This window comes from Nannospalax galili, unplaced genomic scaffold, assembly GCF_000622305.1.
Source record: "Nannospalax galili isolate Female #2095 unplaced genomic scaffold, S.galili_v1.0 scaffold388, whole genome shotgun sequence".
Lineage (NCBI taxonomy): Eukaryota > Metazoa > Chordata > Mammalia > Rodentia > Spalacidae > Nannospalax > Nannospalax galili.
The window spans coordinates 814,284-832,667 of record NW_008360304.1 but is presented as its reverse complement, the minus strand read 5'-3'; the positions used below and the strand labels follow the sequence as shown (position 1 = coordinate 832,667).

The following is an 18,384-nucleotide window of genomic DNA, read 5'->3' as shown; positions in this document are numbered from 1 at the left end:
GAAGACAAAAGAAAAATGAGGAAGAACCCAATAAAGGGATGCTTTTGGAAGGCCTTGTCAAGAAACTCCAATGGATTTTCATATGACCATTTGAAAATTGCCCTGTTCTGACATTTTTCTAGTTCCCTGTCTAGAACTTCTCCTTCACATCTCCTATTCACAATTCAAGGACTTTCTTTTCCCCCTAGAGATAAGAGTTATGCAATTTGGGAGTCTTTTAGATAGACCCACTGAAGAGGTACCCCAATTGCCTCACCCTGAGTCCCTGTTCAGCATGGAAGAAGCCAGAGTGGTCTGCGTCCAGATTCACTATCATCAATTTGGGTAACCCCTTCAGAGGATGGTGTGATAAGAATAGGAGGTAGGAATTGGCTAGGCAGTTAGGGTAAAAAGATTTGAAAGTACAATAAACTCATTTGAAAAAATTCTTCAAACTGGGGTTTGGAGAAGTTTTTCCTCAGGCTGTCACAAGGACCATGGGAGGGGGGGGATTGGGTGCCACCACATGCACCTCCTAGCAGTGAATTTGACTTACAAAGGGCAATAAGACAAGAGAAGAAAATTAAAGGAATAATAATTGGAAAAGAGATCAAATTATCCCTTTTTGCAGATGATATAATATTATACCTGAGAGACAGAAAAATTTCCACCAGAAAACTCCTAGATATTATTAACACTTTCAGTAAAGCGGTAGGTTACAAAATTAGCCTACAAAAGTCTGTAGCCTATCTACATACCAATAACAAGCAATCAGAGAAAGAGTACATGGAAAAACGCCTCTTCACAATAGCTGCAAGATTTTATATGTATATCTTGGAATAAACCTGACCAAAGACATTAAAGAGCTCTACAAGGAAAATTTTAACCCTTTAAAGAAAGAAATTGAGGAAGACATCAGAAGATGGAAGGACCTCCCATGCTCATGGATTGGAAGAATTAATATTGTGAAAATGACCATCCTACCAAGAGTCATATATAGATTCAATGCAATGCCTACCTGTATGCAAGGCAAACCTATTACTAATAAGTTTAGTATTTATCTTGGTTTCTCTCCCAGTTCTTGATAAGTTGGGTTCTTTCAGGGAATATAAGTTTACTTTGTACAAAAAGAATATTTTTTCATCCTGAAAATCTTTGATAGCAGGAAGTAAAAAACTACCTTGGGGAAAATGCAGCCTGTCACAGACATGCCCTGGTATCAGTGATGACTGGGAGAGGAGATTCTCTTGACAGACATTGAACTGACACTCTGTATTCTATCTCCAGATGGATTACCCTGGATTCCAGAACAGAGCCAGGAGCAGAATATGCTCTGACTTCCCAGCTCCCAGGACTTCTGTTCTGCTCAACCAAGGAAGCAAGGGAGGAAGGAGGGAGGGATGAAGAAGGGAAAGGCAGAAAGGGAGGGAAGAAGGGAAGGACATAGGGCACAAACCTCCACCAGCCTCCAGGCCTCACTGATGATTGCATACTGCAGGCGGTTCAGGACAAAGCCCTCGATCTCCCTCAGGACTCGAACTGGGGTCTGTCCAATCTTCCTCATCAAGGCATGGGTTCTGTCCATCGTGGCTGGGGCTGTCTCTGGATGAGGGACCAGCTCAACCAGCGGGACATAATATGGTGGATTCACCTTAGGAGAGAGGAAGAGAATCAAGGCCAGGACTCTGAATGTGGGGTGTTGCTCTTGCCTCCTCTATCCACCTACCTCAAGTGGTCAAGTAGGGTGGGGGCAACTTTGGAAAGGCCCTTAGATTCTACATCCACAACACTTGAAAAGGAAATGCACAAGGGGGGGCGGATTTATGCACAAAATTGCATAGTTTTGTTTAAAAAAAGGAACCAACATACAAGGCCAACATTGCCATCCTATGTATACATTTATGGCTAATTCCCAGCCCCCCCAGCCTCTCCAGGATGGGTTTCTTTTCTTGTAATTGACATAGTGTCTACCCAACCCCATCCCCACAACCACTTTCCCAGCCTAGTCTCTCCAGGCTCTGCCATTCTCCTACATGTGTGTTAAGAAGGTGAACAAGAGAGCTGGGCGTGGTGGCGCACGCCTGTAGTCCCAGCACTTGGGAGGCAGAGGCAGGAGGATCTCTGTGAGTTCAAGGCCAGCCTGGTCTACATAGTGAGTTCCAGGACAGCTCGGGCTACAGGGAGACCCTGTCTCAAAAAGACAAAACAAAAAAACAAAGAAGGTGAACAAGAGAGCCAGGTATGTGGTGGCTCATGCCTGTTATTCCAAAACTTAGGAGACTGAGGCAGGAGGATTGTTTCAAGATAGAGGCCAGTTCGGGCTATACAGTAAGTTCCAAAGCAGTCTAGACTACAGAGTGAGACCTTCTCAGGAAGGAAGGGAGGGACGGAGGGAGGGAGGGAGGGAAGGGGGGAAGGAAAAAAGGAATCTCCTAAAGCTTGATACTTCCCTGATTCCTCCATGTTGACCTCACCCACTTCTGCAGTCTAATGCCTTCTGTTCTGGACATCAGCAAGCATTATAGTATGTCAGCCTTACACCTTGACTTGGGATAGCTGGAGACAGAAGAGTCTCCATCCATGAGAGGGGCCCAATGGAAATATTAATGTGGCTCAGTACTTAACCCTTCAGCTCTGATTTCTTGGTTCACATTGACAAAGTTCTTTGGTTCTTCTCTACCAAGAACTATCATCATACATCCAAAGAAAATGCTGCTTGGTAGCACCCAACCAGTCTGTACCACAGCAACCTAGTCCATGAGGAAGGATCCTCAATGGCTTTTCCTCTGTACACAGTGATGACTATAGATTATACACAAAAATATCCATTCTACCATGACTTCTACAGCAGGGGGTGGAGGGGGCAGGGAAGTAGCTGCTCAGAGAGAAAAATAAAAGGCACGGCCTCATGAAAGCAACTGGTCTACCCAGGGATCATCTCTATTTTATTATTTTTAAAGTTATTTTTTATTTAATTGCCAGCATGGAACCCATTATGAAGTCCAGACTGCCCTTAAACTAACAGCCTCCTATCTCAGCTTTCTGAGTTCTGGTATTACAGGTATGAGTCTGTGAGTTTTTATTTTTTCTGGTGCAGAGACTGAACCCAGGGCCTCACTCATACTAGACACTTTACAGCTGAGCTAGATCCCCAGCTCAGCTTTAAATAATTTATAAATCAATGCCACAGTGTATTCACTGTTTCCTGCTAAATTTTTATAAAGTTTCTTAACTTATGACCCTTTAAAAAATATCAGGATTATAGGGGCCAGTGAGATGACTCAGTGACTTGTTGCCAAACCTGATAACTTGAGTTCAATCCCCAGAACCCACATGTTGGAAGGAGAACCTACCTCCACAGCTGTCCTCTGACCTCTGCATGTGTGAACACACACAGAATAACTAACTAATTAACTAAATAAATAAATGTAAAAAGAATTAGGATCACAAAACACTGGAGGCACACATGCATCAGATGAACTCCACGTCAGTATACAGAGGAGATGCCAGGCTCCAAGTTTTTGCAATACGGTAAATGTCACAGGTGGCAAATACAGACAAGGCAAAAACAGATGTGCATCTCTCAATGTCATGGATGCATTCTGAGAAACACTCCCGAGATTTCATTGTGTGGATGCAGCATAGAGTGTAGTGGCAGGGATTGGAAGGAAACTCATGTTTCAGGGGTAGAGCCTCATTTAGGAAGGGAAGGGCTCTGAGATAGGTGGTCAGTGAAGGGACAAGGGTGTGAATGTACTTAGTGCCTCTGAGCCATACCTTAAAATGGTTAAAGTGGCCAATTTTATGACATGCTTCGGTTATACAATTAAAAGTAAAAAAATTAATTAAAACAGGGTTCTGATCTTCACCCTCCTCCAGCCCAAATTTTGCAGTGCTCCCCCATGGTCAATGTAAGAGCTGTGTAACTGACAAACACTGGGTCTTTTAGACCTCCTGAAACACAGCTGACCACTCTCCTATTTAGACCTCCTGAAACACAGCTGACCACTCTCCTGTTTAGACCTCCTGAAACACAGCTGACCACTCTCCTATTTAGACCTCCTGAAACACAGCTGACCACTCTCCTGTTTAGACCTCCTGAAACACAGCTGACCACTCTCCTGTTTAGACCTCCTGAAATACAGCTGGCCACTCTGCTGTCATGTACAAGCTGAGGCTATTGGGAAGAATTCTCCTGGAGGCTCCAGCAGGGATGATGTCACTCTGGCCAGGGCACTTGGCCTCTTTGGTTCCATATAATGAAGAGAGGAGAGGAGAGAACAAAATGCCCCCCCCCAGAAAAGAAGCAGCAGGAAGCAGACCCTTGGGTTGTAGCCCGACTTCTGAGCCTGCCAAGGGCTACATTCTTCCAAGGTTCTGACTAGGGCACAGGTATCCCTGGTAGTTCCTACAGATGCCTCCTTCCTCACCTAGGTGATGGGGCTATGGCCATGGTTTCACTGCAGGGACCACTCCTCTCTTGCTTCCTGGAAAGTGAGCTAAAGACCTCCATGTGGCGATGTTCTGTATACAACCCTTCCCCCACTAGGGACCAGGTACCAGGATGCCCAGGGCAGGTGTGTGCACAGCAACAGCTCACCCTCAGTAGCAGATATGAAACACCAGGATCAGCTAGGTATTGGAACTGAGGGCGCTACAGTAGTAAAGTTACAGGGAGCTAGCCACAGTACAGGAGGCCACAGTGCAGCCCCTCACCCTCACCCTTTGAGGCTAAGGCAGGAGGATTTCAAGTTTGAGACAAATCTAGGCTATGTGGCAAGACCTGTCTCAAAATACAGTAAAAAATGGCCCTTAACAGATCAGGAAAGAAAATGAAGAGAAGGATTTGTATAGTGGGACTAAAATAGGTGGACTCCTCTTCTGCTTTGATGGATAACTGATCTCATCCTGGGGAACCACAGACACTGCAATGGGAAACACCTGCCAGGCCCGCCTCAGCCTCCATGCCCCTCCTGCTAGTCTCTCTAAGCTGCCCTCCTACCTTCACGAAATCTGACTTCCTCCCTTCAAGAAGAAAAGTCACTATAAAACACATTTGAGGGGCCGGGGCAGATGGCACAGCAATTAAGGTGCTCTTGCAGAGGACCCAGGTTCAGTTCCCAGCACCCATATGGCAGCTAACAACTGTCTATAACTCCAGTTCCAAGAGACTCAACGCTCTCTTCTGTCCTCTGTGGGCATTGTACGACTTGGGTGCAATTACATACATGTAGGCAATACACTCAGACACACAACATAAAAATAAATAAATAAGTAAATAAATACAAATTTGAGAGCAAGAATTTTCAGAACAGAGAAAGCGGGTACATGAAAATCCCTCTTCCTGGGCCACCATGTAGCAGATCCTTGGCCACCTCTGCAGGATCAGTCTAGTCTTGGAAGCCCTTACTGGAGCCCAGCTGAGCTGTTTGGTGCTGACAGACCACGTCCACTGCTCAGCACCTTCTACTCACCTCTGGAACTGAGATGACCAGAAATTCTGCCCCACCCCTGCAAAAGGTGCCTGAGAAAACATGGGGCATGAACAGGCCTCCTCCTCACCATCTGATTTCCCTTTCAAGCAAAGATCACTGAGGACTGCAGGGCTGAGGATGTGAGCTCAGTCTATCACGTCTGGTCTGGGAAACTGGGAGAAACTATGGATCCTAAAAACTAACGACTCTTGATTGTTTAGGACCATCCAACTTATTCAGAATGGTTTGCTCATTCCCCTAATGTGAAATGACAGAATCCAAAGATGGATAACATAGGTGACCTGAATTGCTTTGATTAATATCAGTTTTGGCTAAAAACACTTTATAAAAGCAATGAGAGAGAGAGAGAGAGAGAGAGAGAGAGAGAGAGAGAGAGAGAGAGAGAGTTTTACTGGGACTATAAACTAGAGCCTTTTGCTCTATCACTAAGGGTCAATGCCCTACCACTAAGATACCCAACCCAGAGATTAATTTGGAGTGGCTTTTGTTTTTTGTTTGTTTTTTTGTCTGGGAGCAAGAATCTTACTCTGTAGCCTCATGCTGGCATCAAACGTCTAAGTGTTCCTCCTGCCTCAGCTTCCCTGGTACTCAGATTATAAGAGTGAACAACCATGTCCAATTCCAGAGAGGTTTGGATTTACACTTTATTTTACTTTATTTTTATGTTTGAGTCAGTATTTCACATATCCTAGGCAGACCTCGAACTCACTAAGTAGCTAATAAAGACTTTGATCCTAAGATCTTCCTGCTTCCATCTCCTGAATGCTGAGGTTACAGGCATGTGCCACTATACCCAGTTTTATGCAGTGCTAGGGATCAAACTAGGGCCTCATGCACACTAACCAAGCGCTCTACCAATTGAGCTACTGCCCTAGCCCTGGACTTTAACAGTGTTCTTTGTCTCTGATTAAACAAGTGAACAATACCAGGATGGGAAGAGTGTGATGGGGAGAGAAATGTCATTATTCAAGTTGCCTTCCTGTCCTGCTAGTCAGAAGACAGAAAACAAAAAGAACCAGGAACTGAAAAGAGGTAGGAAAAGTCTAGTTGTCAACTTAGATCACAGTTTCTGAACAATTTGATTTAGTTTAGGTGTTTTGTTTTGTTTTGTTTTGTTTTTAACTAAGTTAAAAGCAAAACCACTGATTAGAAATTGGTGAGCTTTCTTACAAGCAAATGCCTCATACTAAAGTACTCAGTGGTAGACGTTTCCAGAGTGATTTTGCAACATCCATATGTCACAGAAGAAAAGACAGAACAGTTTCACTGCCTTGATGCTTGGGTGCTTTTGGTTAGGGTCCCTCTTGACTCTAGCGTATCTGACTCTGAATGCATCTGGCTCTATTCTGCATTCTATTGAGTTGTGGCTATATCGCTGATGACCATTCTTCATTCTTTCCACTGTATTTCCTAATCTAGCAAAACTTAGAGTCTGGGCTGCCTGCTTCTTGGCATTTAGATTCTGGTGGGTACCTATGGCTTATCCCTTCTTTTCACTCTGACCAGTCTGACCACTCCACTCTCTACCGCTCTAGTTTTGAAAAACTGTACTGCTCTCCTTCCTAGGCCCTGGTCTCTCAGACTTTAAATACCACCTTATGCCCCATGTTGTTGGTGTCTTGACTACAGGGAATGTAGGAAGAACATTCTGCTTTACCCTCCCAAAGCCACATTTCCACCACATTCTACTGCTGCTCTGGACCTAAGCCAGGCCCAGTTCTTCGGAGGAACTCTCACGATTCTCCAATTGCAATTGCTGTGGAGCACCTCCAGTCTAAAAATCCCAAATCTGAAACTTATTGAGCACTGACATAGTGTTCAAAAAGCTACATTTCAGAGCTTTTCAGATTTGGGATTCTTCAGCTAAAGAATGCTCAATTGGTAAAGACTATGTAAATATTAAAAAAAAAAAAAAACAACAAAAAAAACAAAAAAACCAAGCAAACAAAAAACACTTCCAAATCAGAAACACTCCTAGTCCCGAGCATTTGGCTGTTAATGGTCTGAATATGAGATGTTCCCTGCTCATGGGTTTGAACACTTGGTCCCCAGCTGATGGTGCTGTTTTGGGAAGTTGCGGAACCTTAGGAGAAAGTGGCTCACTGGGTGTGGGGGGCCTTGAGATGACTAGCCTGGCCCAGCTTTCAACCTTTTCTCTGCTTCCCTCCACCACAGTTTCTCTGTCATGATATCCCTTCAAACCATGAGTAAAAATAAATCCTTCCTCCCTTAATTTGCTTTTTGCCAGGTATTTTGTCAAATCAACAAAAAAAGTAACTAACACAGATACTCAGCCTGTATTCTCCAATCTTTCAACCTCCTCTTGCTTTGCCCTAGAACATGGGCTCTCCCACCTACGCCATCATGACCCCCATCCCATATACTCCCTGTTTGTTCTTATCCTAAGGTCTGCTTATGCAATACTCCAGCTTTAAACACAGTTCTCATCAACCCAGCCAGAATGTCTCCAGGCTGGCCCTGCTCCTCTGTGTGGCTTTTTCCTTATAACAACATGCTGTTTGGTCATATTTATCATGGCTGAAGCTAAGTTAGTTTTCCCACCCAAACAGGCTGTCCTGGTTCTTCATAGTCATGCTGAGTTCAAGGTCAGGACTCGAACATCACTCACTGAGTGATCCTTGAACCTCTGTGCTTATTCCTGCCCTCACAGTGACATATTAACCTGGAAAAGACTCACTGAGCCCTGACCTGCTAATTGGAGCTTGTGGCCCAGCTCACCTCATAATGTTTTCCTGGTGGAGAAGTTTCTAGTCAACTCCAGTGGATGGGTGAAAGAGGAACAACAGGGAAAGTGAGCTTCAAGTCAGACCCCCTGAATTAGAATCTTGGCAGTGACCCCCAGAACCTGCATTTTAACAAAGTCAATCACACTGTGATTGCTTTCAGTAAACCACACAGGGCAAGTGACACATCTATAAACTCCTTCATGACATACACATTGTTTACCTCATGTGTACATGTGTGTGATACATGTGTGTTTGTATGTGTATATACATTTGTATGTGTATGTGTGTTGATGCATGTGTGCCATGGCACACACAGAAGGCAGAAGACAACCTTGGTCATTGGTCCTTGCCTCCTCCCTTATTTGAGACAAGGTCTCTGCTCTTTGCAACTGCGTACACCAGGCTAGCTGGCTTCTAGAGACTCACCTCTCCCCACCTCCCCTCTCCCTGTAGGAACAGGCATATCACTCTCAGCCGTACATGAATTTCAGGGATTTGAACCAGGTCCTCATTCTTGCACAGCAAGAACTCTATCCACTGAGCCATCTCCCCAGCCCACTTGGACATTTTTAATGGAGGACTATTACTTGAGTAGTGGGACTGCTCACCAGCAGCCAGCCTTCTACCACATAAGTTCCCTGAGGGCTAAAATTTTAAACAGTGCTCATTCTATATGTGACACTTTAGGTGCACAGATAAAATGCCAAAGAATTTTCGAGCATATTCTTTTTTTAAATGCTGAGTTACACAGTTCCAAATATATCCCAAATCACTGAATGGTATATCAGTCAATAGTGTGGTATGTGAATTATACATCAGTTAAAAAAAAAAGTTAAAAATACTCCCAGATTCATAGCAATTTATTGCTCTTAAAAGAAGAATGAGATAGAATCATTTCCCCAGGCTCACATACTCCCAGGAGCTGGAGTGTACCTTGGTGGCAGAGCACTTGCCTAGCATGTGCAAGACTCTGGGTTTGAGTCCCAGCATCACAAAGACAAAACCAAACCAAGTACTCACAGGATGAGCCACAATGCACTGCTTCACGTGTGCCAAGCCCACAAACAGCTTGGAAGGCAGCAGACAAGAGCTGGAACTGCTTAAGATGACTCTGTCGTCCACAATGCGATCAAGCTGGGCAAAGATCTTCTTCTTCAGCTCCAGGTTTTCTGGAACACATTCCTAAAAAGGACATATTTGGATGACTACTCAAGATCATAGCATACAGTCAGACTGATTGCTTGATTCCTAAAATGAATCCATTTGGAAATAATAGCATTTGGGACCCATGACCTCAACATGGGGTACCTTGGAAACAGTGGAGGCAAGAAAAGCTAGTTTGCCTGGCTTTTCCTGGGCTTATCCCCTGTAGAATGCTGTGAAACAGTTCTCTGCCCTTCACAGAAGCAGATCACAGGTGGTGATCTACAGGTGGTGCCCAGAGAAACACCGAGGAAAGGAGCAGCAGCTTATCTCAGAAGACAGATGTGGACAGGAAGACCAGGCAGGCCTTGCTCACTCCTCAGTTTATCACCATTAGGTCAGGATCCCTTTGTCCACTCTTATTTCTGCACAAGCATCCACTTTCCATCAAACCCAAACATGAGACTATATAGGTTTCTTTGTTTCTTCAGGTCCTCACTGCTAATCAGTCCTATGTCACATAAAACTTGTATTAAGTAAATGTTTGTGTTTTTCTCTTATTAGTCTCTATTTTGTCCGTGGAGCCTCAGCATTGAAGCTGGCCAGAAGAGAGGAAGGATCACCCAGTCTCCCTTGCAGAGCACAGTAGCCAAATTTAAGAAGAGGAGGGGCTGCTGAAAGGAGACAGAAAGCCAGGGGCTCCTGCCGGGGAGTGATGGACATAGGGGCACTTGCTCTACTTGTGGTTTTGTGCAGGTCTGAAAATTCTCATCATAAAAAGTCTAGGCCAGGGGTCAACTCCGTGGGAAGGCACTTGCCTAGCATCTGGAGGCAACGCTGGCTTTCATTCCCAGAAGCAGGGTTGTGGGGAGCCTGATAAAAAAGTCCACCAGGGAGATGGGTCCTACTACAGAACTCACAACAGCCCTCCGGCAAACCGCTATAAACCCCAACACTTTCATCACCGCATACCTCCCCTATCTGTCCTGATCATCACTCCCTGGACCTTCAAGGAAAAAAAATCTCATCCTCTTGAAATGAACAAACACGGTGCATTTGTAATTTCCCAAAGGAGCTCCAGAATGCATTTTTAATTGGGAGTTCTTTAAAAAAAAAATTCTTTCTAACAATTACGAAGTACTGAATGGGTGGGCACTGGATAGAGAAGATAAAGAGTCAATTTGGATTAATTACTGCAGATAACAGTAATCATAGAGCTGGGTGGGACTAAGATGGCAATCTCAAACAGCCCAGGCTATACATGGGTGAGGGCTGCTGGGAACTTGGGTTGCAGAAGCAATGTAGGAGGAACTGTCCCCCTGCAACTCTGGTGATCGTACTGAGGGTCATTTCTACAACCTGGTGATTCCTGAAACTCAGAATTACTATTCTGAAGTGTAAATCCTAAGTGTGCTTGTTACTACTTGGAAAGAAAGGACTCCAGTTCCAGGGGATCCGACGGCCTCTTCTGTCCTCCGTGGGCATTGCACGACACAGATGCACTTACCTACATGCAGTCAATACACACATACACATAAAATAAAATAAAAAATAATAAAATATTTTTAATAAAATAAATAAATGAATATTTTAAAAATTAGTTTAGGGTGGTCTTGGTGGCACACACCTTTAATCCCAACATTCAGGAGGCAGAGACAGGTGGATCTTTGTAAATTTGAGGCTAGCCTGGTCTACATAATGAGTTCCAAGCCAGCTGGGGCTATAGGTAATAAAGTCATAGCTAACATATTAAAATTAAATAGTAGGTCATGTGAATTTCACTTCTATATGACCTACGAGATTTGAAAAGTTTTATTCAAGGGGAAAGGGGTCAACACAATGTTTGTTTATACTTAAAAAAATATAATCAGGCCACGTGAAATTTTATTAAGAACAAAAGGTCATATAAGCATCACATCTCAAAGACAGAAGCAAAAATGGAGTCATTTAAGAACTGTAAAGCCCATTGTGTTCCATCCCCTTATCAAAAAGGGAAAAAGAACTACAGTAGCCGGCTGGTCCTATTGAGTCACTCCTGGATCAGTTAAGTTTGCGAGGTAGGTTCAGTTTAAATGGAGCCTTGTAGTCAAGCCAGAGGCAAAGAACGAAGCAGAGGCTGTGTGAGCTGGTGAAAGAGCAGGAATGAATGGCCTTATTGTGAGCCGGCCCTGCAGATTCGCCTCTGAAATTCTATGCTTTCCTTCTGATCGTCTGATCATCACAGAGGCAAGAAAACTTGAACCGGAGGAAACCCAAACCTTCTACAATTATGTAAGGGTTTTCAGTGGCCCATTGGCTTGGAATTCAGGTGTTCTTGTTGCTGTTTTTAAAAGTAACCCAGTTGTGTGGGATGGGCCAGAGCCACAGACCTCAAATCTTGATGGAACTGGGCCCTGCTAGTCAGGACATCAGACTGAAAAAGCTGCAGTCCTCTTACCCTAAAGGGCTAAAGACTGGAAGAGCAGCTGACGTGGATCTGTACTGGCTATCTAATTCACACCCTCCTTCTCCACTCAGTCTACTTTGTAGGGGGATTTTCAAGAAAAAGCCAGTAAATGTGAAGTTTTTTTAATCACTGCCATCACCGTTGCCAGGATTCAGCTCATCTGTCTAATTAAACTCTGACAACTGTACCTCCCAACCAGGCTGACCTATTTTTGTTTGTGTTTGTTTGTTTTGAGGGAGGGAGGTACCACTTCTAACAAATAACATGGTTCTGCATAACCAACACCACAGGCATGCCCAGATTCAGACAAGTAAAACACAATGATAAACATTTGGGAAGTAAAGTACAACTTCCCAGTTAGTACAATTAATGTCTGTCAAAAGCAACTTCCTCTTTTGTTTCTTTGAGGCGCGGTCTCTCGTAGTCTAAGCAACTCTTTCACTCACTATGTAGCCAAGACTGGCCTTGAACTCTTGATCCTTCTGCTTCCACTTCCTAAGTGCTGGGATTACCGGCGTAGATCACTATGCCTGGTTTAAACACTATGCCTGGTTTATGCAGTGTGAGGGGGTCAAACCCAGGACCTTCCAACTGAGCTACATCCCCAGCCCCATTCTTACTCTTACAGGCTTGGGTAATACCAACCACTAATATGAGTTAAGCTTCAACACCACCCTTTCCTTTCTCTCCATGAAGAGAAAAAACTGAGTGATGGCCTGATTGTATGAGTCATAATTATAACTTTTTAAAAAGTAAATTGCAGCCAGGTGTGGTGGTACATGCCTTTAATCCCAGCACTTGGGAGGCAGAGGCAAGTGGATCTCTGTGAGTTCAAGGCCAGCTGGGGCTACAGAGAGACCCTGTCTCAAAAAGATCAAAAAAAAAAAAAAGTAAATTGCAGACAAACATCGGTGTTTTATTTGTATTAAAAACTACCTGGGTAGTTGATTCAACTTAACCGAACTGTACTTTGGAGAGCCTGCACACACAGCAAGTCAGTTTACTGGATAATTCCCAGGAAATGGAATACAATATACATTCCCACTTTTCAAGTTCAGCCACCAGCTGCAAAACATACACAAGGGCTGGAGAGGTGGCTCAGCAGTTAAAAACACTGATCTTGCAGAAGACCTGGGTTCGAATCCCAGCACCCACATTTCAGCTAACAACTGTCCGTAATTCCAATTCCAGGGGATCCGAACTGGGGAGGTGGGCACAGGGTCTCTTCTGTCTGTGGGCATTGCACAACACGGTGCATTTACATACATGCAGGCAATACATGCATACACATAAAATAAAAATAATAAAATATTTTTCAAAACTCACACAAGATGAAATTTGGTTGTTTTCACACACACATGCACACACCCAGGCATACACCCAAACATGCACACACAAGTGTTGCTCAGTCTATTTAGACCGTTTAAATAGGAATCCTGTGATTCCTGTAAATTCCTGAAGAAAAATCAACTTAGAAGACCGCAGTACTGAAAGTATTTTACATGCAAAGTTCTAGGAACTGGTTTCTAAAAGGGGGAAAAGGACACATAGCCAAAACAGACAGATGAGCTAGAGCTGGGCTGATGGGTGCGGGGGGTGTAGAGGAGATTCACCTAGGGCTGAAGATAAAAGAAAAATGCACAGCAGAGCAGGCTGCCTGCTAATGTCAGTTTAATCTGCTTCCATCTGTCTAATTAACACCACCATTTTCTCTTCAGTGTTTTTCCCAACATCACAATCTTAAAAATCTTATCAGTTAATAGGCTACTATGAACACACTCCTGAGGAGCTGGGCAGGAAGAGGGGGAGAGGAAAAGGAGAGGGAAAGATGGGAACAAGGAGTTTTCTTGCTCCAAAGAAATAATGTGATGTGTTAAAAGAAAAGAAAGGCAAGCTCTGGACATCTCAGGCTCATTTTTCCCCTAAAAACCACATTAAAGTTTTTTTTTCAAGTATCTTACACATGCTTGAAATATGTTAGCATCTTAACTTAAGTTACTCTATCTTGCTCAGAATAGCTATTTTAACAGTAACCTCTTTTCACTTATGGGAAATATTTAAAAATAGACAACAGCCGGGCATGGTGGCGCACGCCTTTAATCCCAGCACTCAGGAGGCAGAGACAGGTGGATCCTCTGTGAGTTCGAGGCCAGCCTGGTCTACAGAGTGAGTTCCAAGACTGCTGGGGCTACAGCTCTCAAAAAGATCAAAAAAAAAAAAAAAAAATAGACAACAGCCTTGAGTTCTAAGAAATAGCTCAATCACAAACCAGTGGAACCTGCTAATCTCGGACATTCTACATCTGGCTAACTGCTTGTTTTCACTTCTGTAACTCACTTGCTATTTTAGGTCACATTGACACAAAGTATAAGACCACCCTGTTATTGTATGACCACCGGGTAACTGCTGATTTCAGCTTTCTTACTATACTTGTTATGGCTAGGAAGTTGACTAATTTTAAAATTACAAAGTTGATTGCCAAGTTATATGACTGTATCACTTGTCTGTATAATGATTGGTTGTTAATTAATAGATTCAAAATTCTGCTATGTTGTACAAACCTAATTGGTTCACAAGTGTCCTGTTTGAATAATATTTCTGTAATCCTATAAAAACTCTGACCCAACAATCATCAGGGCTGCGTCTACTCCTGAGATAGACAGCACGGCTGGTCAAAATAATAAACATTTACCTTGCTACTTTTCTTAAAGTGGTGCTGGTGATTTTTTTTGCAAATTCCGACCTATAACAGTGCTCACTTTTGCTAACACATGCACTGAAAAGCCCAGAGATCTCCACAGTGATCCAGAGCAAACTATCCCCAATCCAGAGACCTTCCAAAGTACAAAGTGGGGCAGAGAGCATCGCTTCCTGGGGCTTAGGTGTTCTGCTTACAAAGATTTCAGTTGTTTGCTTTAAAGAATAGTCCTGTCTTAGTGGCATTGCCGAGCTACAGGAGGCAAACATGGCACAGCGCCGGCCTAATGAGTAGCTATTCTCATCCTCATTCCAGGGATATTTTTTGTACCTTTTATGAAATCATTTATTTAGAATTTAGATGCTTGACATGAAAAAAAATACAATAAAAACGTTTCACTTACATCTCTACCCCTGTTGTCTTACAGTGTTTCTTGTATTTCTCAAGAAGAAGAAATGATTTTTTTTTTTTTAACACAGGGTCTCACTGTGTAATCTGGCTGGCCTGGAACTCACCGAGCTCTCCACCAGCCTCTGTCTCCTGAATGCTGGAATTAAAGGTGTGTAACCCCACATCCAGCTTCTTTTGTTTTGATAGGGTTTTTTTGGGGGGGCGGGGGCACAGGGTCTCATGTAGCTCAAGCCAGACTTGAACTCACTTTGTAGCTGAGGATGACCATTAACTCCTGATCCTCCTGTTTCCCAAGTGTTGAGATTATAGGCATGAGCCACTAGATCTGGCAACAAGTTAATTCTTTTTTTTTTTTTGGTCTTTTTGAGACAGGGTCTCCCTGTAGCCCCAGCTGTCCTGGAACTCACTATGTAGACCAGGCTGGCCTTGAAGTCATAGAGATCTGCCTGCCTCTGCCTCCCGAGTGCTGGAATTAAAGGCGTGCGCTACCACACCCGGCCCTAACAAGTTAATTCTTTAAAAAATGTTCTAGGGGGCTGGAGAGATGGCTCAGCAGTTAAGAGTGTTTGCTGATCTTCCAAGAGGACCTGAGTTTGGTTCTTAGCACACATGTTGAATGTTTCACAAAGGCCTGTAACTCCAGGTCAAGGGGATCCAACACTCACTTTCATATGAGCGGCATACACTCACACAGACACACAGATACACAGACACACACACACACACACACACACACACAAATAAAATAAGTGCTAAGAAAGTGGCTCAAGATCTCACTCTTGTCCTGGCTTGCAGGAACTCATTATACAGCCCAGGCAATCTGCCTCTGCCTCCTCCTGAGTGCTGGGATTATAGGGCATGTCACCATGCCCAGCTGTAACCTTTTAAAGAAGATACTCTGCTAATTTACATTATGCCAAAAAAAACATTTTTTTAAAGCCACAACGTTTGTTTTATTTAACTCTGACAATCAGATGTAATGCTTGTGCTTTCCTGATTCCTCTTAGCCATTCAATCTGTCTTCCCTACATAGGCCACTGAAGATAGCCAACCCTGCCCCAATCTTCAGTCTCTCTTGTGGTGCCCAGGATTGAATCCAGGGCCTTAAACACTGGAGGCAATTACTGTACCAATGAACTATACCTTCAGTCTTACTGGTTTTTTGTTTTGAGACAGCAATTTTTGTGTCCCAGGCTGGCCTCAAACTCACAGAATAGCTAAGACTGTCCTTGAACTTCTACTCATCCTGCCTTTCAATTGCTGAGATTACAGGCATGCCTAAATTTATATGGTACTGGGCCTTGTGCATGTAAGGCAAGCATTCAACCAGTTGAGCCCCATCCCTAGCCTTTTGTTTTGTTTTGTTTTGTTTTTGTTTCGTTTTGTTTTCTTTTCTTTTATCTTGTTTGGGATAGGATCTTGCTGCATTACCCTGGCTGGCCTGGAACTCAGTATGTAGGATAGATTGGCCTCAAACTTTTGGAAATCCTCTTCCTCTCCTTCCCAAATGCTGAGATTACAGACATGTGGCACCACAACCATCACTCTCATTTTCAAAAAAGAAATTTATAAATCTGCCCATTATATTGAACATTTGCTTTTTAATTTTTTTTTCTTTTTAAAAATAAAAGCACACTGATTTTTCCTTAATGGTGCTTATTTGATACTTTAGGTGGGTCAAGAATTTCTAATATAAACTAGGCCACCAGGTTCACACTTGTAAACCCAGCACTTGGGAGTTGGAGGCAGGACATCAGGAGTTAGATGTAAGTTTGCGTTACATAAGACTTATTTTTAAAAAATAAAACAAAAATCTCTAGTACACATATAGTCAATTGACCCTCAATTTCTAATACAATTCTAGTCTGTGAAAGAGGAGCAGTCAAACAAGAATTACTGGCATCACAATTGCCCTTTCCTATTCTCTAAAAGAAGCCAACAAAACCTTAAGAAGTCCCCAGGTGGTGTCCTTTGGGGCAAACTCCCCAGAAGAGTCCATTGCCCCAGAACCTTAAATGTGAGCTCACTGCAGCACAAAGCCATGAAGTTTCCTTGAAGGTGTCAGGAAGCTAGGGTGGGGCACATGCCAGCAACCTGCCTCACAAGGCCACACAAAAGAGGGGATCTAGGACACAGCTGTATGATCTTATGATATACATATTGGTTTTCCTCCATTGCCGCTGACCCACAACTTCTCCCCCAGGCAGACCATCAGAACTCTGATATTCCCCTGCCTTTGGCTAACCATAAAGAAATTATCTGACCTTTCCTTAACAGATAGAAGGCCCTCCTGTTCTCCCCATTCCAGAAGAGTCCTGCCCATGCCCCAGAGGAAGGAATGCTGCCTAGAGAGGCCCCATAGACTGCTGAAGCCACCAAGTCTAGCTGGGCTTACCCACCAGGCCACTCATGTTAGATCAGACTGCTTTTGTCCAATCAACATTTTCAAAATTGTCCATGCTTTATTTATACTTGTGCAATGAAGTCTCCCAAATAACCCCAAGGACAAGGTTCAGCTTTTGCAGAGCTGAGCATGTGGCCAGCTGTGGAGAGTGGCAGGCCCAGGGAGGGCCTGGAAGCACCCACTCCTTCCCCCAGTCCTATGCATTTCTTCATCTGAAGCCTTTGAGCTCCCCTTTATAAAAAACCAGCAAATGTGTTCTGTTTGAGTTCTGTGAGTTAACTAAGTTAATCAAATCCACTGAGGGATTATGGGAACCCTGATTTATGGGCAGAAGTACAGAGAAAAGCCAGGCACAGTAGCTCACATTAGTCAGTGATCATAGCACTCAGGAGGCAGAGGCAGGAGAATATTGAGTTGGAGGCCTGCCTGATTTACACAGTAGGAACAACACACTGTTTTAAAAACACACAGAAGTACAAAGAAAACTACCAGGATCTCTGGACCAGAAATGTGAGGCTGGGGAGCAGCCTTAGGGCCTGAGTCCCCCACCCATGAGGTTGATCAGACTCTGTCTCCAGGCAGATGGATCTTTTCAAGATCTGACTCAGATAGCAGAGCACTGAGCCAGCATCTGTTCCTGTAGAATACACAGACTGTTAGATGTGGGGGAAACCACTCTCACTTCTGGAGTCTGTGGTGATGGCCTGTGAGGACAGAGGGGGAGATACCACTTTGTGATTAACACATACCTCTGTTTAACTACAGTCCTGATGTTTTATCTCTCATCCGGAAAGCCAACAGAGGAATGAAGAGAATGCTTAATATAGCTGTATATATGTATTTGCTGATTGCTTTGTCTATATGTTTTACTGAACATTGACCTATTCAGCATAGCTCCTCACCAGAATTCCACACAGGTATCAAAACAGCTATGACAAAAAGAAAATGTATTATGATCCTGTAAACAAAGGTGGGTAGAACATTTCATCCAAACTTTGAGGGAGAGGGGATTGAGAGAGAGAGAGAGAGAGAGAGAGAGAGAGAGAGAGAGAGAAAAAACC

The 18,384-nt window shown here is 43.6% G+C and overlaps 1 protein-coding gene across 1 annotated transcript in view; it reads right to left on the bottom strand.

The window, feature by feature from the left end:
- The window catches only part of Cryl1 (crystallin lambda 1), a 168,462-nt gene that overhangs the window by 40,236 nt on the left and 109,842 nt on the right, over window positions 1–18,384 (bottom strand). The window contains exons 4-5 of the mRNA XM_008824334.3: window positions 9,242–9,403; window positions 1,436–1,630 (exon numbers count right to left, since the gene is read on the bottom strand). Coding sequence (XP_008822556.2) covers window positions 1,436–1,630; window positions 9,242–9,403 — 357 coding nt within the window. The remainder of the gene's footprint in view (window positions 1–1,435; window positions 1,631–9,241; window positions 9,404–18,384) is intronic.